This window comes from Vitis vinifera, chromosome 3 (assembly GCF_030704535.1).
Source record: "Vitis vinifera cultivar Pinot Noir 40024 chromosome 3, ASM3070453v1".
Taxonomy (NCBI): Eukaryota; Viridiplantae; Streptophyta; class Magnoliopsida; order Vitales; family Vitaceae; genus Vitis; species Vitis vinifera.
The window spans coordinates 1,603,677-1,631,669 of NC_081807.1; the positions used below are offsets into that span (position 1 = coordinate 1,603,677).

A 27,993-nucleotide genomic window follows, 5' to 3' on the forward strand; every position below is an offset into this window, starting at 1 on the left:
ACGCCTTTTGTGGGAGAAGGATTCACCGCCATCCATGCAAATCAAACCCACCTTTGATCTTCATTCACAATTTCATATATTATATATATGTCTACAAAACTCATGTATGTTTTATAGCTATATATATATATGGGTTTATGCATGTGGGTGTGTGAATGAAAAATTGGAAAATAGTCTCTCTTGTTCTTTATTGAAGAGCGATGGCTAGGGTTTCTATTCGTCTCTAATTCTCTGTATTGTTTTGTTTCTCTTTTCTCTTTCTTGGGGACTTACCTTTGTTTGTGAATCGGAACCTTTGATTAATTAGCTTAAGAATTACCTAGTTGTTTGTTTGAATCGGGGGGAGTTTGGGTGGGAGAGCCTAGGGTTTGTGATTTGGGGGGTTTTGGTGTTGTGGGAGCTGATTGGTGTCTGGGTTGGGAGGAATCTAGGGTTTGTGATCTGGGGTTTTGGTGTGGTTGAGGTGGGGAGGGAAAGATTGAATCTTGGGGATTGTTTTTGTTGGTGGGGTTTTGAAGATGGTGGGGAATCGTGGATCGGGTGCCGTCTGATCGCCGCTTTCCCGGTGGCGAGCAACCGTCCGATTTGAGGGGTGGGGGCTTTTGTATGGAAACTCGGAGCCGCAAGCGGGCGGAGGCGTCCTCAGCAGCCCCTTCTTCTGGACCCACCACCCGGTCGAGCAAGCGACCTCGTATCTCCTCTTCTTCTTCTTCGACGATCCCAATTTCATCGATCTCGACTCGCTCTCGCGTGTCTAGGTCTCAAGACTCATTGGCTTCGTCTACCCCCATGGACTCAACCAATGAATCCTCCGGTTCTGCTGCCCGTGGCCGCCGTGGTCGCAATCAGGGCGGTGATAAAGATAATTCCGATAAAGGAAAGGAGAAGGAGCATGAAGTTAGGGTTAGGGACAGGGACAGGGACAGGGATAGGGACAGAGAAGCGGCGGAGAGGGCATTAGGCTTGAATATAGATGGTGGGGGAGGTGGCGATGACGATGACAATGACAGCGAAGGCGGTGCAGGAATTTTGCATCAGAATTTCACCTCTGCTAGCAGTGCCCTCCAAGGGCTGCTTCGTAAACTAGGGGCTGGGTTGGATGATCTGCTGCCGTCTTCTGCGATGGGCTCCGCGTCTTCCTCTCACCAGAGCGGCCGGTTGAAGAAGATTTTGTCGGGGTTGAGGGCGGATGGTGAAGAGGGAAGGCAGGTGGAGGCCTTGACACAGCTTTGTGAGATGCTTTCCATTGGTACTGAGGAGTCACTCAGTACATTTTCAGTGGATTCCTTCGTGCCGGTGCTCGTGGGTTTGCTCAATCATGAGAGCAATCCCGATATTATGCTTCTTGCGGCCCGGGCATTGACCCATTTATGTGATGTGCTGCCTTCTTCATGTGCAGCAGTAGTGCATTATGGTGCAGTTTCATGCTTCTGTGCTAGGTTACTCACAATTGAGTATATGGACTTGGCTGAACAGGTGAATATATCTTTCAGCATGAAACAAATACAAAACAATTGTAAATCAAATATTGATGGACAGTTCCAATATTGCTATTCTCCTTGTACTTGGAATGCTGCATTTGGTGAATTACTTTAAGATTTCTTTTTTTTTTTTTTTTGTGTTTGATGTTTGATTTTGCTTCCTTTGCCAAATTTTATTGCCATAATGATGTCAATGTTACAGAAAATTTCCCATTGCCTGCCTGCTTATAGTATTTATGGTTTTTGTGATGGAAACAGTCTTTGCAAGCTCTTAAGAAGATATCTCAGGAACACCCAACTGCCTGCTTGCGAGCTGGAGCACTCATGGCAGTGCTTTCATATCTGGATTTCTTCTCCACGGGGGTCCAGGTAAATCGCCATTAAAATTTGTGTGTGTATATTCTTTTTAACCTTTTTGTTGATTATGCACGCTGAGGGAAGAATACTGTTTTATATTTTGTGGGGTCATCAAGTAATTTATCTCCTTTTACTATTTGTTTCAGCGAGTGGCCTTGTCTACAGCTGCAAATATGTGCAAGAAACTCCCTTCAGATGCAGCTGACTTTGTGATGGAAGCTGTCCCTCTGTTGACGAACCTTCTGCAGTATCATGATGCTAAGGTAAGTTTGTCATTTTGTAGTTCTACTACGGAACTTATGATCCTGTTATAGTTTTTGTTTCTTCCTCATGTGTCTTTTCTTTCTTCTTTGTTGATTTTTGGTTTCTAGGTGTTAGAACATGCTTCTGTTTGCTTGACTCGAATTGCTGAAGCATTTGCTTCATCTCCGGATAAATTGGATGAACTATGCAATCATGGACTAGTTGACCAAGCTGCCTCTCTCATTTCCACCAGTAATTCTGGGGGTGGGCAGGCATCCCTTAGCACGCCGACGTACACGGTAGATACAACTTTTATTTTCAAAATTCCACATCAAAGGTTTTCTTCGGGCTCCAAATGTGACTTGTAAGGCATGCAGGGGTTAATCCGACTTCTTTCTACATGTGCAAGTGGGTCTCCTTTGGGAGCCAAAACTCTGCTTCTCCTAGGTATCAGTGGCATTCTTAAAGATATATTATCAGGTTCTGGCCTTGTTGCAAGCATATCTGTTTCACCTGCTATAAGTCGACCGCCTGAGCAGGTACTTGCGCACTCTTCTTGCATGTACTGCTGCTTCTAAATGATTGAATAAAAAATGGAGGATAAATTGTGCTGTTTAAAATTCTAGTCGGTCCATTTCAGTCAACCACGTTGCAAGTCTTTTGCTATCACACCCAATTCTTTTTATTGATACTTCTTGTCTTTATTATTTTTTGGATAAAATTTCCTTTAAAATGTTTTTAATCAGGTTTTTATAGTTTTCGGTTATTTTATGTCTTAAATGTTGATGGATAGCAGATTTAGATGATGGCATTGAACCTGAAAACACTTCTTTGTTGTGTGTGAATTTTGGTTTTAATTCCCCTCAGATTTTTGAGATCGTTAACCTTGCAAATGAGCTGCTGCCTCCACTTCCAGAAGGAATCATTTCTCTTCCAGCTAGCTCCAATCTTCTTGTTAAAGGGACTCTTGTGAAGAAGGCTCCATCTAGCAGTTCTGGGAAACAGGAAGATGTCAATGGAAATGTGCCTGAGGTTTCTGCTCGTGAGAAACTATTAAATGATCAGCCCGAGCTTCTGCAGCAATTTGGAATGGACCTTCTTCCTGTTCTAATACAGGTAAGTTTTCTAGTTCACTTGGTTAGCAGCATACAGTTCATAGTTTCTTTAGTTATTGGTATTTTTTCTTGTCAACCAGATCTATGGATCCAGTGTGAATGGCCCTGTTCGCCATAAATGTTTGTCAGTTATTGGAAAATTAATGTACTTCAGCACCGCAGATATGATCCAGTCTTTGATTAGTGTGACAAACATATCAAGGTACTTGCATTTCAAATATATATATACATATATTTTTTATTTCAAAGGTAGTTACTAGAATGCTGGAAATGCTTATGCATTGTTATTACTTGATTCTAGTTTCTTAGCTGGTGTTTTAGCATGGAAAGATCCTCAAGTGTTGGTTCCTGCCCTCCAAATAGCTGAGATCCTGATGGAAAAACTTCCTGGGACGTTTTCCAAGATGTTTGTGAGGGAAGGTGTTGTTCATGCTATAGATACATTAATTTTGGCTGGGTCTCAAAATGCAGTTTCTGTTCAACCATCTTCCAATGAGAAGGATAATGATTCTATAACTGGAACATCACGGTCTAGGCGTTATCGAAAACGTGGTGGTAACCCAAATCCAGATGCAAATTCCTTGGAAGAACCCAAAACTTCTGTTTCTGTAACTATTGGTTCACCTCCAAGTTCGGTAGAAATTCCCACTTCTAATTCTAATCTTCGCACCACAGTAAGTGCATGTGCAAAAGCTTTCAAAGACAAGTACTTCCCTTCAGATCCTGGCTGTGCTGAAGCTGGAGTTACGGATGATCTTCTACATTTAAAGAATCTTTGCATGAGGTTGAGTTCTGGAATTGATGATCACAAGACCAAAGCAAAGGGAAAGTCTAAAGCTTCTGGGCATCGCCTTATTGACACATCTACTAATAAAGAGGAGAATTTGACTGCAGTGTTATCCGAGATGTTAGCTGAACTAAGCAAAGGGGATGGTGTATCCACCTTTGAGTTTATTGGTAGTGGAGTTGTTGCTGCTTTGCTGAACTATTTTTCTTGTGGACACTTCTCTAAGGAGAGAATTTCAGAGGCTAATCTGTCCAAGTTTCGGACCCAAGCACTTAAAAGATTTAAGTCTTTTGTTGCAATTGCCCTTCCATCCAATATTGATGGAAGGAATGCTGCTCCTATGACTGTCTTAGTTCAGAAACTTCAAAATGCTTTATCCTCCTTGGAACGTTTTCCAGTGGTGCTTAGCCATTCATCTAGATCTTCTAGCGGAAATGCACGTCTCTCTTCTGGACTAAGTGCATTGTCTCAACCATTCAAGCTGCGGCTTTGTCGAGCCCAAGGGGAAAAATCTCTCCGCGATTATTCTTCCAATGTTGTACTGATTGACCCATTAGCTAGTTTAGCAGCTGTTGAGGACTTTCTTTGGCCCCGAGTTCAACGTGGTGACACTGGGCAGAAGCCCTCAGCATCTGCAGGAAATTCAGAGTCTGGGACCACGCCAACTGGGGCTGGTGCTTCATCGCCATCTACTTCTACTCCTGCTTCCACTGCTCGTCGTCATTCCACTAGATCCAGAACATCTGTGAATATAGCTGACACAGCTAGAAAAGAACCTCCACTGGAGAAAACCCCAAGCTCATCAAAGGGCAAGGGTAAAGCAGTTCTCAAACCTGCCCAGGAGGATGCAAGAGGACCTCAAACAAGAAATGCAGCTCGTAGAAGGGCATCTCTAGATAAAGATGCACAGCTGAAACCTGTGGGAGATTCTAGTTCTGAGGTATGCTGTATATTACTCTGGACTAATAAAATGCCTCTATTACTGTCAATAATTCAAAATAAATGTTCTAACTTGGCGAGGTTTGTCCTTGACATTTTCTGGTTCTCATTAACATGCTTTTAGTCCCCAATTTAATTTTATCAGCAACAGAATGTGGAGATCAAAATGTACCTTAACTTTATACCAGATTGTGTGGTTTGGGTTGCATATGCTACTAAATTGTTTTGTGACAGTTGAATTATCTGCCTCTCCACTGTTTAGCCCTTCTTCTAGGTTTTGAGTTTGCTTGTGTCTCTTCTAGTCTTTGGATTTTAGAGTGTGGACTTTAGACTAAAGATCCTTCTCATCCATTTGCTGAAGTTTGGTTCCCAGAAGTGGAGACCTTCATTAGACTCATTTGGTTTTTCAAAGCTCCTAAATTCAAAGCCTGCTCTGAACTATGGCTCATAAGAGGGTTGACATTGCAAATGTGCCCCAAAGAAGAAGTTCAAAATCTCTTTGGGACAATAGGTTGGAGAACAAGGTCTGAGATCATTTCCATTGGCTGGAAAACAGTTGTATATCTCTGTGTAACAACACAATTGGCTGAATCCTTTGCTTTCTTTGATAGAGAGCATCCACTGTGTGGTTTCTAACTTAGCATTTACTTTGAGTTGTCAACAAGCCCTTTATTTAATCCTTGGAGAAGGGAGAATCTTGGCTAGAGTCTTTTGCTCAGCCTTTGACTCTAGGCATTGTGTTATTCTTATAGATAGTAAAATCTTGGCTAGGGTCTCCTGCTCAGCCAAGGCTTCGGGTATTATAGCTCTTTGTTGCAAAAGGTGATGAAGCTTAGGTTTGAGGTTTGCTCCCTTGAAACCCTGAAAATCTAGAATTGATAGAATATCTAGGGGTCATGATGGTGCCATCAACTTTGGGCTCCATATGTAGAAGTTCAGGTAAGGGAAACAAAGTTGGAGGACTGAGTAGGACCTTTATTTGTCTTCCCTAAGGAAAGAATCCTTAAAAAGGGTTTGGTTCACAATTAGGAGAGACAAATTGAATGTAATTTCTTTTTTGATAGGCTTAGACAACTTGAAGTTGAATGTAATTAAATATGCAAACAAAGGGGTAGGAGGCTATTGGAGCCTCTCTTATTAGAGGAAGCCATTATTGGATTTCAAGATGAAGGCAATATTGTGCCAAGTGTTGAGTATTAACTCTAGAAAACTGCATAGGACATTCCACCTTGGTTTGTTGGCTTTCTGCATGCTTAATGAAACCTCTTCCTCTGTTTTTACTCTTTCATCCCCTTTAATAAATTATGATTTCTATGAGAAAGAAATAAACCGGGACACACAAACATTTATTTTCAGCCAAAATACCCATGTAGATATGCTTATCAAAAAAATAAATTGTAATAAAAATAAAGAATTTTTAAATTAATTTCTAACTCTTGTATTTTATCTATTTCTTAATTTAAAAAAAAAATTATAATAGATAAAATTTAAAGATAAATGTAATTTTTTTTATCATATAAAATTTAAAGATAAATGTAGCAATTGATAACATAAAATATCAAAATTAATATCTTAAAAAGTTTAGATATAAATTATAATAATTAATATAAAAGAAGTCAAAGTTTTCACAAGAAAAAAATTAAATATGAATTATATTTTATCAATATATAATGCATTAGAATTTTTTAATTACAAAATTGACATAAATTTTAAAATTTTTAAACTAATAAAAGGTTACTAATAATGTGGTATTTTTAAAGATTTTTCTGGCATTCTATTAAAATAAAAGACATGATAAAATTAGTAAGATTTTTCTTATCAAACACTTAGCATCTTATTAAAATAGAAAAAATATATAAATATGTTATCTAACTACCATGAACCACGTAGTATTATAGATGACTCCCCTTACTGTTATTTACTGTGAATTTATTTTTCGTTAATGTTGTATCTAAGTGTCTACACCTATAGTTGAGGACCTTTTCAGCCGAATCCTTGTGTCATAAGATTTTAGGATGCAAAGGATAAGACATCTAGACACATACCTGCATTTGACACCCGTACTTGAACCCATGTAACATAGGAGATAAAAATTTCATTTGTGGTTATGATGACTGACGGTAATCAGAAGTGAAATGAGTTTTTGACAATATAAATACATGAATAGATTTAGGATTTTATGGTATTTAATCAAGTTTGGCAAGTGCATATGATTCTGGTGTAGCCTAGTTGACTAAAGTTCCTTGAGTAGGTCATAAGACTATGGTATCCTTATTTTTTTGATAGGTAAATAGATTTCATTAAGAGCCAAAGGCTAGAGAAAGGCATACACGGAGTATACCAAAGACATAATAGCAAAAAAACAAAGGGACAAAACAAACATGACCCTTACTTGGTGGCTAGCCAGTCAACAAAATCTATCAAAGACAAAGTGTGTTCCTCTATATACACCCTAGCCCAATTCACAAAAGTGTACAAAAAAATGGATTTAATGTCTTGATCATTCCTCTCCATATCATCGAATGCTCTCCTATTTCTTTCTCTCCAAATGGTCCACATCAAACAGAGGGGGGCAGCTCTCCAAGCTTTCTTCCTTTTCTTGCCCACAAAAGAACCATGCCAACCTAGGAGGTGTTTTTTCACAGTGGAGTGCATCACCCATTGCACCCCAAACAGGGAAAAAATTAGGAGCCATAACATTCTGGCTTTCTCACAAAACAGTAGAAGGTGATCTGTGGTTTCCTCCTTATGTTTACACAAAAAGCATCTATTGGGGATGCTCCAACCAATTCTCTTCAGGCGGTCTGTGGTGAGCAACCTATTCCAAGCCGCCTCCCAACCAAAGAAACTAGCCCTAATTGGAACCCAAGGCGTCCAAATAGTTCTAGCCGGGAAGGGGGGTTTGGAATCCCTTGAGAATGAGCTATAAAAGGACTTGACAGAAAAGGTTCCATTCTTGTTCTCTTTCCACCGGAACAAGTCCTCCACACCTCTTCTAATGGTCAATGGATGAAGCTTACTTAATAAGCTTTCGACTTCTCCCACCTCCCAATCATTAAGGTGTCTGTTAAAACAAAGCCCCCAGCTACCTCCTCCTTCGTCTTCCTCCCAAGCCTTAGCAACCCATCCTTCTTTGTTGACAGAGAGGTTAAACAAGATGGGGAAAGCTTCCTCCAGAGATTGATTTCCACACCACAAATCCTTCCAAAACTTCACTCTGGTGCCGTCCCCAATGATGAAGCGGGAATGAGAACGAAAATTCTCCCAACCTTTTCTGATGGCCTTCCAGACCCCCACCCCATACCGGTTTCTTGCATCTTTGGAGCACCATCCTCCCTCTTGAAGATCATACTTACTAAGGATAATATGCTTCCATAGGGGCTCATTCTCATTAGCGAATCTCCACAACCATTTCCCCAGAAGGGCCTTGTTAAAAGTAGCTAGACTACGAATGCCCAAGCCACCTTTCTTTTTATCGGCACAAACAGCCTTCCAACTCACCAAGTGAGGTTTTTTCTCTAAGGCTCCACTGCCCCATAAGAAATCCCTTTGGATCTTTTCAAGCCTTGCGCACACTCTCTTGGGGATCACAAAAAGAGAGAGAAAGTAGGTTGGGAGGCTTGAGAGGGTGCTTTTCAGCAGGGTGAGACGGCCGCCTTTGGAGAGGTATTGCCTTTTCCAGAGAGATAACCTTTTCCTGAATCTTTCTTCCACTGCATCCCACACCCTAATGGATTTGTAAGGGGCTCCAAGGGGAAGACCCAAGTAGGAAGTAGGTAAGCTACCTATCTTACAACCCAAGACCGCCGCGAGAGTCTCCATAGGAATGCCTTCCCCCACTGGTATGGCCTCTGTTTTATTCAGATTGACTTTTAAACCTGAAATCGCCTCAAACCACATGAATGTCCAACTAAGGTATTGCAACTGATCTGCATCGGCGTCACAGAAAATTAAGGTGTCATCGGCAAACAAGAGATGGGACACGACCAGCCCCTCACTTCCTCTTCCTCCCACTTTGAAACCGGAAATAAAGTTTCCATTTCTTGCTCGGGACAACAATTGGCTAAGAGCTTCCATGGCCAAAAGGAAAAGATAGGGGGATATAGGGTCGCCCTGTCTCAGTCCCCTAGAGCTACGAAAGAAGCCCGAGGGGCTTCCATTGATAAGGATCGAGAAGGAGGCCGTGGAGCAACACCATTTTATCCAATTTATCCATCTGTGCCCAAATCCCATCTTAGACATCACCTACATAAGAAAGTTCCAATTGACATGGTCAAAGGCCTTCTCAATGTCCATCTTGAGAAGGAGACCCGGGATGTTGTCTTTCAATCTAGAATCAAGGGCTTCGTTAGCAATAAGAACAGCGTCCAAAATCTGCCTCCCATGGACGAAAGCATGCTGAGAATCAGAAATCACCTCCCCCATCACTGTTTTCAGTCTATTGGCTAAGACTTTGGCAAGCAATTTGTACACGCTCCCTACCAGGCTGATTGGTCTGAAATCTTTTAGATCTTCGGTCCCCTCCTTTTTAGGAATGAGCAAGAGGAATGTGGAGTTTAAGCTTCTTTGGAAGGTCCCATGGAGGTAGAACTCCCTAAAGAGGCCTAAAATTTCTGGTTTAACAACGTCCCAACTGAATAACCAGAAGGCCAATGTGAAGCCGTCCGGACCTGGGGCTTTGTCTCCACAGAAACTGCTTAGGGCTGCGAAAATTTCTTCCTCAGAAAAACTAACTTCTAGGCTGCTGGCCAAGCCTTCTCCCAACACCTTGAAGGTAAGGCCATTAATACTAGGCCTCCAATCCCCAGGATCAGAGAGAAGGGTTTGGTAGGCATTGCAAACACCTTCTTTTATCTCTGCCAAGGATGAGAGATTCACCCCATTTACTTTAATTTTGGATAGGAAATTCCTCCTTGCCCTAGCATTGGCCATTTTGTGGAAATACTTGGTATTTTTATCACCCTCTCTTAACTAGATTTCTCTTGACTTCTGTCTCCAAGAAGTTTCTTCTAGAAGGGCCCATTTCTTATATTCCTCAAGGTCCAGATTTTTAGCCTCTATATCTTCAGGAGTAAGAGCGTTTTCGTTCTCCTTGGCCTCCCACTGCTGCAAGCGGGAGAGGGCCTCTGCTCTGTTGAAAGAGACGTTGCCTACCACCTCCTTGTTCCATTTTTTCAGGTCCTTCTTAAGAGCTTTGAGCTTTTCAGCGATGCAGTGGCTGCTGTAGCCTTCAACCGAATATCCATTCCACCAGCTTTTTACTAGGTCCTTGAACCCATCAATTTTCAGCCACATATTTTCAAAGCGGAAGGGGCTTTTGCCTAAAGAGAAACCCCCAGCTTCTAGAATAATGGGGTTGTGGTCAGAGACCAGGCGAGGGAGAGCAGATTGTGAGATGGCTGAGAAGTGGTCCTCCCATTGGTCAGAGATTAAAAAACGGTCCAATCTAGAGGTAGCTTGAGAGTTCAAGCCCCCTATCCAAGTGAAAGGACCTCTAGCCAGTGGTATATCCTTCAGCCCCAGCTCCCCGATCACCTCTGAAAATCTCCTCATATCGGCTGTGAGTCTCGGGGCATTTCTTCTTTCATCTGGATATCTAACAGCATTAAAATCCCCTCCTATGCACCAAGGGTCTTCCCAGAGGCCACGGATGGCTCCAAGCTCTTCCCAAAAGTCTTCCTTTTCGCTACCTATCACTGGCCCGTACACTCCAGAGAAGATCCAAGAGAATCCGTCACTGCAGTTTCTAAAACGAGCAGAGATGGAGTACCCCCCACTTTCTACCTCCAAATTCTCCAAGACTCTGTTATCCCATATGAGAAGGAGCCCTCCTGCCGTGCCCCTTGCGTCCACTGAAGCCCAATTAAGAAATCTTCCTATTCCCACACTATTCACCAATTGCGTAGAAACATCTTTCACCTTTGTCTCCAAGAGACAAACCAAATCAGCCTTCTGATTCCTCACCACTCCCTTGATCAGTTTTCTTTTATCACAATCATTAAGCCCTCGAACGTTCCAGCAAAGAATTTTAATTCTCATTAATCAACTGGAATCAAGTCCCAGGAGCTCTGACCAGATCTTTTGGATATCCCTGATGTCCCCTTATAACTAACAGAGCATTCCAATCTTTTTAACTCTCGTTCAAATCGGGTGGAACATGATTTTTTCTTTTTCCTTCTCTTACGGAGAGAGTTACTTCCAGTCCTCAGCTTCAATTTCGAAAGCAGCTCCAGAATTTCGACTTTATGCCCTTCAACAGGCATTCCCAAGACTTGACTAAAATGTAATAATTTGGAGAGCTCCTCTTCTGACCATCCTTCTTCACCCGGGGGGTAATCCGACGAGTCTCTCTGCTTAGCCATGTTGTTTCCCAGATCAGAGGTCGGGGCTGTAGGCAAAATCACTGTCGACCCATCTCTAAGCATGATGGACAGGGGGTTCGGTGTCACTTCTACGTCCCTTGCCATTGGAAAAAAAGGACTAGAGCCAGATTCCTTTCCCTTCTCAAGCCCCGTGTCCCAGAAATGAGAAGAAGAAGAGGATGAGTCCCCTCTCAAGGAGATCGGGGGAAGAGAAGGCATACCTTTTTTATTACGAGCTTCGACGGGGGGGGAAGCTCCTTTACAGATGTCGGCACTTCCACAAGGTGCGACGCTTCCAACTGGGTTGAATTGCGAGCTTTGATGGGGAGGGAAAGCTCAATAGCATGCATCGGCGATTCCACAGGGGATGACGCTTCCATCTGGTGGGATTTGCTAGCTTCGACGGGAAGGGATGCCGTCGGCGCATCCAAAAGGGGCGACGCAACCTTCTGGGGAGTCCTTGAGAAGGAAGGTGTCGCAGAGGGGGCTCCACCCCGACGCAGCGAGCAGCTAGGGCTTTCTTGCCCTAAAGCTTTGGAAGGGGCTGGGTCAAGGGGTTTAAGGGAAGAACCCATAGAGACTTGGGCCTTCCCTAGCCCAGGCCCAAAGGGCCTTCCACAGGTTAGGCTCGAATGGGCCAAGACATCCAGAAGTTGGCCTGATTCCTCAACGCGGGCTTGGGAAAGAGGAAATTGGCCCTTCTCCATGGCGCGGGCAGGAGACGAGGGAGCAGCTTCACCCGTCATGTCTGTAGTAGGTGCACTAGTCCCTAGGGTCGGCGAAGGCAGCTTTTCAGGTTGCAGGATGACAGAGGAAGGGGGCTGGGGGTCCACGCTCCCCATAGCGCGTGAAGGGGCCACCACTTCATCCCCAATCTTCCAAACACTAGACCTGCAGGTGGGGATCACAGAGGAAAAGCAGGGCTCTTCTTCCCACCATAGTTGCAGAGCATAACAGGAGGCGCCAGCAACTACCTGCAGCGAGCTTGGGTGTTGCCATCCACTGGTTTCGACTAGGACTCTGGCCCACTTGAGGTTCCGACGCTCAGCTGTGTTTTCATCCACAGCTACGTACCTCCCACAGGAGTCTCCGAACTGCTTGAAGAGGCTTCTTCCCCAGAGATGGAGAGGGAGTCCTAAAATTCTAACCCACACATGGCGCGCCTCCTCATTAACTCCCTCAAGACATCCCACAGATGGCTTCCATTTTTCTAGGCGGAAGCTTCTTCCTCTGAAACGTCTTGCCCCTGAGCTAAACACCCTTTCTGCTTTGTCCTCAAATTCAAACTCCAGGAGCATGAGATTTTCTCTCACGTTTGAAAGCCAGAGGTTTCCTTCCAAGAACCATGAGTTCTTCGCCCATGACCCGAAAGAAACGGGGTCAGGAAGACGATCAGCGTCCCCCTCCCAAGAGCCCACAAGACACCTGCCCAGCAACTCCTCATTCCTATCCAAAGTTTCTTTCTCAATTTCTAGCCAGACGGCATCTCGAGGCTCGGGGCAATCCCGAAGAGGGTATGAGCCTCTGCCTACGCTACTGCTGGGTGAGACTTGGGAAGGTGATTGTTTCTCCAGCAAAACACCTCTCCATTGGAGGGGGGCGACTCCCACACTTCTCAGTTTACTAGCCAGCATTTTCCAGCCTCCAACAAGCCCCCTTCCTTCAGGGAAAGCCAAGGAAAATCTTTTGTTCTCCGCATCTCTTACCACGCAGAACAAAAATCTTCCTGCTCTATTGCCTCTGAGTTCCAAACTGTAAACTCTATCACCTTCTGACCAAAACTTTCTGAAAGGGGTTCTTTCCTTTAGCCCACAAACTGATTCAACCCCTTCTAGCAATAGAGATAAGCCTTTTCCTCCAAATCTGATCCATGAAGAGAACTTGGGGCCTCTTTCACAGATCTTTCCACGCACTTTTCCTTTGTGGTCTTCTATGCTAATCTCGAAGGTCTTCAGATCAATGCCAAACCAGCACTTACCACCAGGGGAAGATACCGGCATTTTTACCGGCGAGCATCTAGCTATAACTAAACAAAAACCACATGCACATACAAAGAACCTCTCGAGGAGACACCCATCAAGACTATGGTATCCTTATGATGCTGATGTAGCCTAGTTAACTTAAAGTTGTTTGAGAAGATCAAGAAGGCTATAGTCTCCTTATGGCTAAGCAAGTGGCCTAGTACTTTTTTGTCACTAGGCATTGGATACTGCCTCCATGAAAGAAGTTAGACTAGTGCTCTCTATGTTCTGTATGTGAATTAAGTGGTTGCTTAATGATATTAGCAGTTTTAAATGGCATGAGGTGCACTTTAAGTGCAAAGTGAGCCAAAGCCCAAGGCACAACCTTCAATGAAGTGTGATGCACCCTGATGCAGGACAGGAAGTGAGGTGGACCCTGATGCAAGGAGAGTAGTGGTATAGTTGAAAAGCCCTAGGAATCACTCTTAGAAACCTTTAGGCTTCACACCCAAGTGCTCTTTTTATCACACAAAGAAAATAGTAGCTGCTGAAAATTTCATAATTCATTCATTGATTCTTTCAAAAGACTAATCAACTACTATATAGAACTTTTCTAGGGGCTTAGAACTCCTTGGACCTAGTTGCATAGTAGTAATGCATCTTGAAAATAACAAAAACTTGGATTGACTACTAGACCACATAAAAGACTAGGAAAATGACAATATTAATGACTAAAAAGACTTATGACCATTGAGACCATAATTTGATTTCTGGAAAGTACTTTCTAGGTTGAACCCATATTGAATTATATAAGATTCCAACTAAGGTGGTGTTTGTTTTTTTGACTTTTTGCTGAATGCAATTTAGTTTTAGAATTTAGGTTATTTGTTTTTCTACTTTTTCATGATTTATTATAAACTTTTTACTAAATAGAAAAAGCCAAAATATGTAGTTTTTTCTAAATAGAAAAAATAACATATTGATTTTTTTTACTTTTTAATACTTAATAGAAATAAAATACTATAAAAACAAACAACATAATATTTAACATTATTAAGCATTAAAGTTCTATTTAGAATTAAGTAAAAAAACAAACACCACCTAAGCCCATTATCATCCAGAGAATGCCAAATTACAGTTTGGGCCTTGGAGCGCATTCTTTTGTGCCTTTGATAAATTTTTAAAGGTGGTTGCCAATTGTCTCCATCTTACCTGAGGTTGCATATATAATTTTATGTTAATGTTGTAGAGGAATATATATTCACAATAATTGATTGATAAATAAATAAGTTAATGACTAATAAGTAAACTGAAATAGATAAATAAAGGATAAATTAATAAAATAAAATAGAAATATTACATAATTCAATATAAAAATTTAAAAAAACATGTAGATAAATAAATAGTTTCACAATTTAAACTTTCATTATACAATTATCATAATAAATGGATAGTAAAAAAATAAAAATAATTCATAGTATCTTGTTAAATAAAAAAGAAAAAGATAAATAAGTAGTTTTACCTATAAAAAAAAAGAAAAAAAGAAAAATAAGTAGTTTCAATTAGATCTTCATTTTATAATTATAAAGTTATCGTTAAATAATAAGTGTCTATTTGGATGCACTTCTTGTTTTCTATTTTTAAAAACAGAAAATGGTAGTAACTTCTACATAAAGTATAGGGACTCTTAGAGGCTTACATTGAAAATGGAATGATTTTAAAAAAAAATCAAGGCATTAAATTTTTTTTACTATCTCAAATTTAAAAAATTTTGAAGTAATTTTTAGGGACATAAGATTTTGAATAGGGTCGTGAGGCCACTGTGCATTGGAAGAGAAGAGAAAAATGAGCCCTCTCTGAGAACTGCCCGCAGCCACCAAGTATGTGACACCCTTTTCTCTCTCTCTTTTCTTCTTCTTCTTCTTCTCTCTCAGCTATTCTTATTCCTACTCTTCCCTAACTTTGGTGCTTTTATTTTTATTTTTTTTTAATTTCACCCCAATGATGATGTTTTAATGCTGCCTTTTAAAAAAAAATCATGTCAGTCCTAGATGTCGTATTCCCCCCTTTTTTTTTTATTTAATTTTTTTTTTTATAAAAAAACTAGTCAATATGACTCCTTTATGGCCAGGAGGGGGGAAGTAGCACACAGGCGTGCCTTCAGGGAGCCTTGCACCTATCTCAAGGTGCACACCTTTCACCCCCAAGCTGCAACTCTTTGACTAGGTTATGCCTGACCTTAGGCAAGGCCATAGGTAGTCCCTCGTCATGCTGCCATGTGCCTGGGCACACCTTTTAAAACTATGAATATTAGTTTATTTAGGACAATAGCAATACACAGGATTATTGAATCTATTAAAAAAATATTGATAGCTGCTCGTAGTTTATGAAGTGAAATCTGATAACATAGGTAACTTTTCTTGAAAGGCACTTCTTTACCTACAAAGATAAAAGGAAAACACCATTTTGAAACAACAAAAGGTATGAATTTTGAAACAGATATAACAGAAAAACAAATTTATGTAAAGAAAGCATCAGTTTATAGAAAATATTACGTGAAAGGAATTGGATTTGAAATAAAACCCACGAGTGTACATTTTTCTTAATGACAACTAAATAAGTGGAGAACGATTTTGAGAAAAGTTATGTTATTAGGGCTATTCTTAATGTGGACATGTGATACACCATCTGTAGCTGCATTTCATTGCCTAGTTTTTTGTAGATTTTGTTTTGCTAATTACATGTATTTGGTAATTGGTTTACATGGAGGAGCTGTGTAAAGTTCAGGGCTTTGGTGGGATTGAAGGCTGATAAATTATTCAACATTTTAAATTTATTGTTATATTTTGGAGCTTTATTGCCTATATTTAATTACCTCATGCCACTAGCTATTTGCTAGTAGACTTGTGCTTTGGCTTCCTGAAGTTTTTTTATACATGTTTCATATTTCTTGACATTTGCTTGTTCCTGTTAATGTTGTTTGGAATGTTTTGAGGCTTTGTGGTTTAGTTAGTCATTGTCTTGTTGCATTATCAGTTAGTCATTGCCATTGTCTATGTTCCTTTTTGAAGTTTTACACCTTTCTTTTGAACAATGATGCTGTCATTCATGCTTTATTAACCTTTTTGGGGGTTTTTGCTATGTAGGATGAAGAGTTGGATATATCTCCTGTTGAGATTGATGATGCATTAGTTATTGAAGATGATGATATCTCAGATGACGAAGATGATGACCATGATGATGTATGTTATGAAATATTTTTAGTGTCTCCTAGCATTACCTTTTGCATGCAGAGGCTATTTAATTTACTCCAACCATCCATCACAGTTTCAAAATTGTTCTGCTGATAATGCAGAACATGAAACCCTAATGTTAACGGGTATTTGTGATGTTTCTTCAGTTCCTTGCTATCTTGATTAAAGTACCTATTTTCTTGTTAGCATATTTTGAAGGCAGAAGATTCTTTTTTTTTTTTTTTATCCTCTGGGTTTGTTGTTGGTTCCCCGCGTCCTCTTTTTCTTCTTCTCCATTTGTGGTATGTTGGAGTGGTTGTGTGGGGTGCTGGTCTTTTGCATGGACTTGCATTGTCATCCCATGTGTCTGGACAGAATAATATTTAGATTTTGCAAGCCCTTTCATCCTATATATCTAGCGAGAACGATGTTGAGTTTTTGGGCAATTTCTTTTTGGTGGATAACGATAATACACCAAGTGAAAACAAATGAAAAAGTAGTTGTCTAACAATTAAACTTCAACGCTTCTTATTGTTGAGTTGTTCTGATAATAAGTTCCTAATAGACTTCTACCATGTTATTTTTCCAGGTGCTAAGAGATGATTCTCTACCTGTTTGCATGCCAGACAAAGTGCATGATGTGAAATTGGGTGACTCAGCTGAAGATAGTAATAATGCTCCTGCAACAAGTGATAGTCAGACCAATGCAGCTTCCGGTTCTAGTAGCAGAGCTGCTGCAGTTAAGGGTTTGGACTCCACTGAGTTTAGGAGTGGGAACTCTTTTGGTTCAAGGGGGGCAATGTCATTTGCTGCTGCTGCAATGGCAGGACTTGCATCTGCAAATGGTAGAGGTATCAGGGGAGGCAGAGATCGGCATGGACGCCCTCTATTTGGTTCTAGTGATCCTCCTAGATTAATATTTTCTGCAGGCGGGAAGCAGCTTAATAGGCACTTAACAATTTATCAGGCCATCCAACGCCAACTTGTGCTAGATGAGGACGATGATGAAAGATACAATGGCAGTGATTTTATATCTAGTGATGGTAGCAGGTTATGGAGTGATATTTATACTATCACATACCAAAGGGCAGACGCTCAAGCTGACAGAGCTTTGGTAGGAGGATCAAGTTCTGCTACCCAGTCAAGATCTACCAGAGCTGGGTCTGGTTCTAGTTCTAATACTGACATGTCACTTCATCGAATGTCGCTCCTAGATAGCATCTTGCAGGGTGAACTTCCTTGTGATTTGGAAAAATCTAATCCTACTTACAATATAATGGCATTGTTGCGGGTACTGGAGGGTTTGAACCAACTTGCGCCTCGCTTAAGAGTCCAGGCAGTATCTGATGATTTCTCTGAAGGGAAGATTTCTTGTCTAGATGAGCTTAGTGCAACTGGTGCCAGGGTTCCATATGAGGAATTTATCAATAGCAAGCTAACTCCGAAGTTGGCCCGCCAAATCCAGGATGCTCTTGCACTGTGTAGTGGTAGTCTTCCATCGTGGTGTTACCAGGTGACAAAAGCATGTCCATTCTTGTTTCCTTTTGAGACCCGGCGACAGTATTTCTACTCAACTGCTTTTGGATTGTCACGTGCTTTATATCGGCTCCAGCAGCAACAAGGTGCAGATGGTCATGGATCAACAAATGAAAGAATTGGGAGATTGCAGCGCCAAAAAGTTCGTGTCTCAAGAAACCGCATTTTAGACTCTGCTGCAAAAGTCATGGAGATGTATTCTAGCCAAAAGGCTGTTCTTGAAGTAGAATATTTTGGTGAAGTTGGCACTGGATTAGGTCCTACATTGGAGTTCTATACCCTTCTAAGTCATGACCTACAGAAGGTTGGGCTTGGCATGTGGAGGTCAAATTTTTCACCAGATAAACAATCAATGGAAATTGATGGAGATGAACTGAAAAATGGAAAAACAGATAATATCTCTAGGTTGAGTCCTGCTGCCAGCGATATTGTCCAAGCTCCCCTTGGGTTGTTCCCTCGGCCCTGGCCTCCAAATGCTGATGCTTCTGATGGTAGCCAATTCTCTAAGGTTATTGAACATTTTCGCTTGGTTGGGCGTGTGATTGCCAAAGCCCTTCAAGATGGGCGGCTCTTGGACCTGCCATTATCGACAGCACTTTACAAGCTTGTGCTTGGTCAAGTATGTTAATTGTGTTGTCTTAAATTTACTTCTTTCGTAGTATTAACAAAATTTTTGAAAATTGCTGTTTTGTTGCTGTCATTTTGCTGCTGTTGTAGTTATGTGTGTGCGCGTGCGTGCTTTTGGTTTGTGACATTCAGCTATCTCATTTTCTTGTAGGAGCTTGATTTGCATGATATTCTTTCTTTTGATGCCGATTTTGGGAAGATCTTGCAAGAACTACAAGTCCTTGTTAGTCGGAAACAGTATCTAGAATCGACGGGTGGTGATAATCAGGATGCGATTGCTAATTTATGTTTCCGTGGGGCGCCAATAGAAGATCTCTGTCTGGATTTCACTCTTCCTGGTTATCCAGACTACATTTTGAAACCAGGAGAAGAAAATGTAATTTGCATACCCTCTTGAATGCCTCTTCAAAATTTTGATGGATTTTTTTTCCCCTTTGGCATATTTGTGTTGTTTGCAAAGATGTTCCTGAAAGATCTCCTCATTTGTTTAATTTTTCAGGTGGATATTAATAACTTGGAGGAATATATATCTTTGGTCGTTGATGCAACCGTTAAAACTGGAATTATGCGGCAAATGGAAGCATTTAGATCAGGTTTCAATCAGGTTAGCAGCTTCCTTTGTTATTTGTGGATTTCATGTGGGACTTCTTTCTGCTACACCTGGTTAACTGGATTACTTATTGAGATTTGAAGAGGTGCCATTGCCATGAAACATGTCGCTGCTGGTCCTTATTTGATTTTTCCGTTTTTTGTGAAGTCCATCTCTTGAGTTCCAAAAATTAAGTTTCTAATTTTAATACATTTTAACCAAATAATTCTGACGAGGTTTGCTGGTTCTGGATGAAGTTTGTGGTGGTGGTCTATATATTTGAGTGATAGAACTTATTCTCATCCTCTGTTGCAATCAGGTTTTTGACATCACATCTCTACAAATATTCTCTCCGGATGAATTGGATTATTTGCTATGTGGCAGAAGAGAGTTGTGGGAGGTAATCTGCTCTTTTCTATATTGTGTAGCTTTCCTCACACAAGCCATGCTTGAAATCTGTATTGTGAATTATAGTAGTTAAAATATGATTTTCATCTATGCAGGCTGAGACACTTGTTGATCACATAAAGTTCGATCATGGATACACCGCCAAGAGCCCTGCAATCATTAATGTATGCTTCTTCTCTGGATTTACAAAGTTGATGCAAGGGGGTTTTATTTTGCTTTATTTCATTCATATGATGTCTTGTTTCTGACCTTTTCAGTTACTTGAGATTATGGGAGAATTCAACCCAGAGCAGCAGCGGGCCTTCTGCCAGTTCGTCACTGGCGCACCTAGACTGCCGCCTGGTGGTCTGGCAGTGCTGAATCCAAAGCTGACTATTGTCAGAAAGGTATTGTCCTAGAGTTCAATTTCATTCAAAATAGCATATGGTGGATTTATTTACTTCTATAGATCAGTAAACTATCTAACATCATGAAGATGAGGATCCTTTAGGTGCATCTGAAGGTTTCTTGGTGGTGATTTTTTTTTTTTTTGAATAGATAAATACAGAGAAAATATATATTAAGAAAAAAGGGTGCTTAAGAGGCAACCCAAAGCTCGCCAAAAGACAAGAACAAAAAGAAGCAAAAACTCACCAGCCTCCATCTAGAACCCAACCAATCAAAAAAGTTGATTAAAGGTAAAGGTCCTACATCTAAACAAGACTTAGAAAAAAGACTTAGAGCAAGACCAAAGATTACAAACAAATGAATTTTTCATTCTTTGAATCGAAATATCCTCATTAACAAAAGCTATTTTGTTTCTTTCCTTCCAAACCATCCAAAATAAACAAAGAGGAGCTGCCATCCAAGCCTTTCTACGCTTCTTGCCCACAAAGGAACCATGTCAACCTAGAAGAATGTCTCTAGTCGAAAGCGGAAGGACCCACTTAACACCAAACATAGCAAAAACAAGCTCCCACAAAACCCTCTCCTCAAAGCAATGGATGAGAATGTGATTAATCGTCTGCTCTTCAGCACAACAAAGGAAACATCTATTAGCTATGTTCCACCCTTTCCTTTTGAGTTGATCTAGGGTTAGGACCTTCCCCCACAGCTTCCCAAGCAAAGAAACCCACCTTAGTAAGAACACAAAGGCTCCATATGATGTTCCACGGAAACGGGACTGCACATCTAGGTTCAAGAGTACTATAAAGGGATTTAACAAAAAAATTCCCGTTCTTTGTCTCGTTCCACACCACCCTATTCTCCAAACCAAAAAATAGTCTTTTTCCTTGTAGAGTCAAAAGGAACCTCTCCACCACTTCCACCTCCCAATTATTGAAAGATCTAGAGAAACGGGGATTCCACCCCTCCTTTTCCCCAAGGAATCCCAACAATCCACTACCCACGCATCTTTTGAATCCGCTAAGGGATACAAAGAAGGAAAAGAATCACAAAGGGTATCGTTCCCGCACCATTTGTCCTTTCAAAATCTCACTCTTCTACCATCCCCCATAGAAAAAGCATTATTTTTAAGCATCAAGAAGCCTTCCTTTCTAATTTCCTTCCAAAACCCCACCCCATAGCCCTCCCTTACTTCACGGGTACTCCAACCTCCTCCTTCCTCACCAAACTTCCTACCAATAACAAGCTTCCACAAGGACTCCTTTTCAACTGCAAAGCGCCAACTCCATTTGCACAAAAGGGCCCTATTGAGAATAGAAAGACTTCTAACTCCCAAGCCACCCTTCTTTTTATCTGAACAAACAATTTTGCCCACTTTACAAGATGGGACCTCTTCTCCAAAGCTCCCCCACCCCAAAGAAAGTCCCTTTGGATTTGCTCTAGTCTCAATTTAACAACTCTTGGCATACGCATCAAACATGAGATAGATTGGCATGCTAACCAAAGTGCTCTGAATGAGAATAATTCTCCCTCTAGAAATGAAATGCCTCTTCCACAAGGCTAGCCTCTTCCAAATCCTCTCCTCCATTCCATTCCAAACCACCATCGATTTGTGTAGAGCACCCAACGGCAACCCCAAATAAGTGGAAGGAAGAGCTCCCACTTTGTAGCCAAGTTCTAGGGCCAACATCTCTACATTCTCTACTCTTCCCATCGACAAAATTTCACTCTTATCCAAATTGATTCTCAGCCCTGATATGGCTTCAAACCACATTAACAATCAACTCAAAAAAGCCATTTGCTCCTGGGAAGTATCACAGAAAACCAATGTATCATTAGCGAACAATAAGTGGGTAATTTGAAACCTGTCACCACCCCTTCCCCTTATCCTAGAGCCTGTTAAGAATCCCCCCCTTGTTGGTCTATCTATGAGACAACTTAAGGCCTCCATCCCGATCACAAATAAGTAGGGAGATAGAGGGTCTCCTTGCCTCTGCCCCCTAGTGTTGTGAAAAAAACCCGTTGGCAAGCCATTAATCAAAATTGAATATGTTGCAGTAAATATACACCAACTAATCCAACCGGCCCATTTCTCCCCAAAACCCATTTTTTGCATCACTAGCAATAGAAAATTCCAATTAATATGATCGTATGCCTTCTCTATATTCAACTTACACAACACTTCATTTTCATTCCTCTTCAGCAAAGAATCTATGGCCTTATTAGCGATTAGCGCAACATCAAGAATTTGTCTTCCTTCAACAAAGGCGTTTTAGGATGAGGACACCACCTTTCCCACGATCTTCTTTAGCCTATTAGCTAAGACCTTTGCTAGCAACTTGTACAATCCTCTCACCAAACTGAGGGGTCTATAGTCTCTTAGATCGTCTGCCCCACCTTTTTTTGGAACTAAAACCAGGAACGTGGTGTTTAGGCTTCTGACAAATCTTCCCCTCATGAAATTCTTTGAAGAAACCCATTATCTCATCTTTAATGAATTCTCAATAGAACTGCTAGAAAGCAAGGGGGAACCCATTCGGATTTGGCGCCTTGTCCCCATTCAGCTTTGAAAGGGCAGAGTAAACCTCTCCACAAAGAACACCTCCTCCAAAGTGGCTGCCTCCTCAACCCCAATTCTATCAAAATCTAAACCATTCAAACTAGGGCGCCAACCACCAGGATTTGATAGTAGATTCTGGTAGGCCCTAATCACACCCCTTTGAATCTCTTGCTCTTCTGTCAACTAGAGACCATTAATTTTGATCTTTGCCAAACAATTCCTCCTATTAGAATTTGCCATCCTATGGAAGAATCCCATGTTCTTATCACCTTTCTTCAACCACGTTTCTCTTGATTTTTGTCTCCAGGAAATTTCCTCCATTAGCGCCTGCTTCTTGAAATCCTCCCTAGCCTCCTTTCTAGCCTCTAACTCCAGCCCGGATAAAGCTCTTAGCCGCTCTTGATCACCCCCACTTTGTCCAAAGCTAGCCTCTTGTTCACCCCCACTTTCCCAAACACATCCTTGTTCCAAATCTTCAAATTGGTTTTTAAAGCCTTTAATTTTTCTGTCAGGATAAAGCTATAGGTCCCGTTGAAATTGAAACCTTGCCACCAGCCTTTTAGCATCTCCTTAAACCCCTTCTCCTTCATTCACATATTTTCAAAACGAAAAGGAATTGGTCTCCTCCTCACCCCACTCCCATCTAACAAAATTGGAAAATGGTCAGACACTGGCCTTGGGAGAGTACACTGCGTCACCCTGCTAAAATGAGTCTCCCAATCCTCCGATACCAGAAACCGATCTAGTTTTGACATGGATTGACCATTCAACCCTCCACTCCAAGTAAAGGGCCCCCTCGTAGGGGAAGGTCTCTCAAAGCCAACTCATCAATCACCTCCGAAAACCTTCTCATGTAAGCAGACATTCTTCCTTCTCTACTATGCTCACTAAGAAATATGATCTCTTTAAAATCCCTTCCAATACACCATGGGTCAGTCCACAACCCTCGAATAGCCCCTAACTCCTCCCAAAAAAATTCTCTGTATCTTTTCAAGGTAGGTCCGTAGACCCCCATAAAGGTCCACAAGAAGCCATCCTCGCAATTTTTAAAGCGACGCGAAATTGAGAAGAGACCCACCTCCATACCTACTAATTCCAAGATTGTTAAAATATCTTGAATTGTAGTCTCTGGAAAACACACCAAATCCACTTTTTGAGACTTGTTAGGGCCTTGATTATCTTCCTTTTATTTTTGTCATTAGCCCTTCTAACATTCCAAGATAAAAATTTTATCTTCATCTAAGGGTCGAGAGTCTGGCCCCACTTCCTCTGATCAAATTGTTCCCCTTGCTTGCACCATTATAATTAATGGACCACTCTAATTTTTTCAGTTCTTGATCAAACTTAGTAGTCCTTGTTGTTTCTCTCTTATTACTCTACTCTCTTCTTCTCTTGGACCTTAGAAGCAAATTCAAAATTTCACCTTCAAAGTCTTCCGTTGAAAATCCCATAAACTTGTTGAACCTCGCCAAACAATTGTCATCCTATCGACAACCTTTTCCCTCTAAATCCTGAAGCAACCCCTCATCCTCACCCCTACTCCCTCCTCAGCCAGAGACTTCTCCCCTTCAGAGGCCATCTCCCATGTTCTGCCATTAGCCAAAATAATACTTAGCGGGTTATGCTCCTCCCTACCATTGACGGAGGCCAACCTGCCTAGAGACCCCCCTTTCACTACAGTCCGACCGAACCTAGAAGGAGTAGAAGAAGAGAGATCCCGACCCCTCACGAAGAACGAAGGAGAGTTGACGTACCTGGATGCCTCTGCAAACCGAGCTTCATTAGTAAATGTCACTCTTTCCACCACCTCAAGGGCCTCTAGCGACAAAGTGGCTCTTGACATCCCTTCGAGAGGATCCTCGTCTCCTCTTTCCTCTCTAGCCTTGCCAATCGAAGACTCCTCTAGTGCCCTAGATTTTGGGACTGAAGACTTTGGCCCTTTTGAATACCCTCCTCCCGCTGCATCAACAACTTCAGGCCCAAAGCCCAAAACATTTTCCTCTTCACTGCCCACTAAACACCCTTTTAAGGCGTTTAAAGTGATATGCCTTAAGACATCATCCTCTCGACCCAAAACCACCTGAGGCTCCTTTTCTTGTCCCTGGGCCTCCCCAAGGCCCAAACCAGTCGGCCCACTTCTGAAACCACCCGACCCTAAACCATGTCCACCCAATCTATTTAAAAATGACTTCTCAACCCCGCTCTCTTGGGACTCTGCAAGGAGGCTTACCTACTTTAATCCTCTCTTCAACCTCTACGTCAGAAACCACAGCAGGAAGAGCAGTTGAGTTGCCTCCATAGGACGACACATCTTGTACCCCAAGCTGCAGGTTCAACTGCTCCGCCTTCTCCCTTTGACTCCCATAGCAATCAGCATGGATTTCACCCCTCTTCTTCTCCTATCCCTGATTCACCCTCCCCGCAATTTCTTCCTGTTGGCACCACCTGCATGAAACAAGGTGGTGTTTCCCACCACAAATGAAAGGAATAGCACCCCAACCCCATGACAATCTGAGCAGTGTTAGGCGCAAATCCCTTTCTGCAAGCTCCACCAAGATCTTAGCTCATTGCAACTCAGTCAAAGAAGTTGTGTCTTCATCCACTGCAATAAAGCCTCCACACCCATCACCGATTCTTTTAAACTCCTCTCGACTGCACATGTGAAGCGGGAGACCCACCACCCTCACCCATGCCTCTTTAGCAAAGGAATCCTTGCAGAGACACCCCACCTCTAGGTTCCATCTATCCAAAATAAGAAAGTTGTTCTTGATACTCCTTTTGCCTCTCGCTAGAACTCGCTCAGCCTCACTTGGCGACTCAAATTCAAACAGCAAGAGTCCTCTGCCTAGCACAACACTACTAAATTTCCCCTTTAAAAGCCAATGTTGATGCATCCATCTCCTTATGAAATCCAACTCAGGTAATGGAGCTGTATTATTACCCCACCAGTGCACCAACCCACCAGACACTGTTTCATCTGCTTTAACCTTCCTCGCACTTCTCTTTCCCCTAACTCTAACCAAATTGAATGACCCATTCTTCCCGGTTTCGACTCTACAACATCTGCGTAGGAATATGTCTCCACCCCTTTCTCCCTCCAAAGAACCTTTGGACCCCCCTTCTCCCTCAATGGAACCTTTGGAACTCTGGTTTCCTTTAAGCCTCCAGAAGGGACCACTCCAAGGCCTCTCAACTTCTTGGCCAGAGTATTCCAACCGCTAGACAGCCCCTTCCCTTATGGAAAGATAATGCTGAATTTTTTTGTCTTGAGATCACAGACAGAGCATAGAATGAACCTTCCTGCCTCATTTGAACAATGTTCCAGCCTATACTTCCTACCCCCCTCCTCCCAACCAAGAACCCAACTTCTGTTATCGATCTCTCTACAACAAGCTTCAACTACGTCCAGTAAGCAATGTAAACTAACCTCCCCAAATCTAATCCATGAGGAGATACCTCTGCTTCTCTCCCAAATATATCCTTTCAGCTTCCCTCCCACATCCTCAACTGAAATCTCGAACGACTTAGACTCCACCACAAACCAACTTCTTCCACCCTTGGCAGCTCCAATTTCTCCCATTTAGAGCTTCACGCCACTTCTCGAATATGTTATGAGTATCCTATCCCACCAACCAAATGTGTTTCTTGGTGGTGAATCTCACCTTATATTTTGTGAGAGCATGTTTTGTGTTCTATAGAGTGTAGTTTTACCATTTTAATATGGCGTATTTGCATTTCACCATCCCGGATTTGCCAAACATTTCCCCCTCAAAAGGGTTGGTTCTAATTTTGTTATATAAGAAGAGATACCTTTTGATAGCAAGGAAGATAATATGTAATGTTCCTCATTTATTAATTATAATGGATGTGTAACTACCCCCATTATTACTCTAAAAATTTCCAAGAGTACCCTTACCTATTTATTGCCCCTGTTCTCTTAGTAGATAGCAAGGGAGATGATAGTTGTAATATACTGCAATGTTATTCATGTTAAAACTAAATTTGCTCGGGCTTTTCTTTCATTTTTTTTTTGAATTTTTGACTATTTAACAAATATGAATTATCATTAAGGATCAACATGAACTTTTGACTATTCATATTCATAGAATTTATACTTGCATATCATGGTGCAGCATTCTTCGAGCACAGTCAGCACAGCAGCCAATGGTAGTTCTGGCCCATCGGAATCAGCGGATGATGACTTGCCCAGTGTCATGACATGTGCTAATTACCTCAAGCTTCCTCCGTACTCTACCAAGGTATGGTATTTTTGTGAATTGTGAAGATGTCCAGGAACTCATGGATTTGTTGTCATTAACCATCGCCTTCCTTTAACCAGGAAATCATGTACAAGAAACTTCTGTATGCGATCAGCGAGGGACAGGGGTCTTTTGATTTGTCATGAGTCTCTCCAAAACTAACCAATTGACCTGTGTATATCACATCACATCACCACAATGTCAGGGTCAATTCTCTTCAGGCTAATTTTTGACATTGGGAGGTAGTAGCCATCCTCTTCTGCTGCTCAAATAATATGGCTTCTTTTTGGAAAAACCCTTCAAGGTTAGTTTCAATTTTCTCATGGATGATGCTGTCTGATTGAATTTTGTCCAGGGATTGATGGTATGGACCCCATTGTCTTGGTCATAAAAATTATCCTGTAAAGTTCCAACCCTTTTTGCAGATTCATCCATCCATCCATCCTCCTTTTGATTAGTTTTTTGCAAATGTCCTTGAATGTGTGAGGTCTTGTTCAGGTCAGTGACAGCAAACATGATTAGAGAGAGCTTTGAAGGGTGGGGAAATTTGCGGATCTCTATTCGGCTGCTAAATGCTTTGTAAATAAAAATAGGAAAATCTTGATTCTTCTTATTGGCTGGTAGGAGTATACATGTATGCCCCAAACATGAATGATATAAAGGGAAAAATAAATCCATTCAGACATTGTTTTTGGCTTTCATTTTCGCCCCCTCTTTTTTCCACTCCATACATAGATTTTGATTTTGTTGGTGGATTATTTTGCTGAATGATATACAGAAAAACCCCATATATATCCCATGGGTCTGAAACATATCAATTTCTGGGGTTTTTTTTTTTTTTTTTTTACTGCCCTATCAATCGCATATCTTTCGGAATACCAAGAAATGGTTGTGTTGATGGGGGCAACAGTGGTGTGGTTATAATCTATGTTACTAATTCAGCATTGATCTGGATCATTTAGGTGTGCGGAAAAAACCCGTTGTTGAATGAGGGTACAAACATATATTTGTCTCTTAGCTAATAAGATCATGTGTTAGACTAAATTATCCATCAAGGCGTAAAGCAATGCTAACGATGTTGCATTGGTGCTCATAGAGGAAATTGTTGTTCACTTCACTCAAAAGTACAGGGTGTTCTTTAGGTATCCATAA

The 27,993-nt window shown here is 41.5% G+C and overlaps 1 protein-coding gene across 2 annotated transcripts; it reads left to right on the top strand.

Moving 5' to 3' along the window:
* Window positions 1–27,542, top strand: LOC100264024 (E3 ubiquitin-protein ligase UPL3). Of its 2 annotated transcripts, XR_785260.3 has the most exons (18): window positions 1–1,476; window positions 1,740–1,850; window positions 1,985–2,101; window positions 2,210–2,380; window positions 2,459–2,620; window positions 2,949–3,197; window positions 3,277–3,398; window positions 3,498–4,923; window positions 16,392–16,487; window positions 17,068–18,633; window positions 18,793–19,017; window positions 19,141–19,245; window positions 19,550–19,630; window positions 19,734–19,802; window positions 19,896–20,024; window positions 26,716–26,841; window positions 26,922–27,145; window positions 27,340–27,542. XR_785260.3 is itself a non-coding variant. In XM_002278372.5 (17 exons), the coding sequence occupies exons 1-17, from the start codon at window positions 607–609 to the stop codon at window positions 26,985–26,987; spliced, it is 5,691 nt and encodes a 1,896-aa protein (XP_002278408.1). In that variant the 5' UTR covers window positions 1–606; the 3' UTR covers window positions 26,988–27,542. The 2 variants fall into 2 exon arrangements, 1 of the variants encoding a protein (XP_002278408.1); XM_002278372.5 differs by having other exon boundaries at window positions 26,922–27,542.
* Window positions 27,543–27,993: the final 451 nt, after the last annotated feature.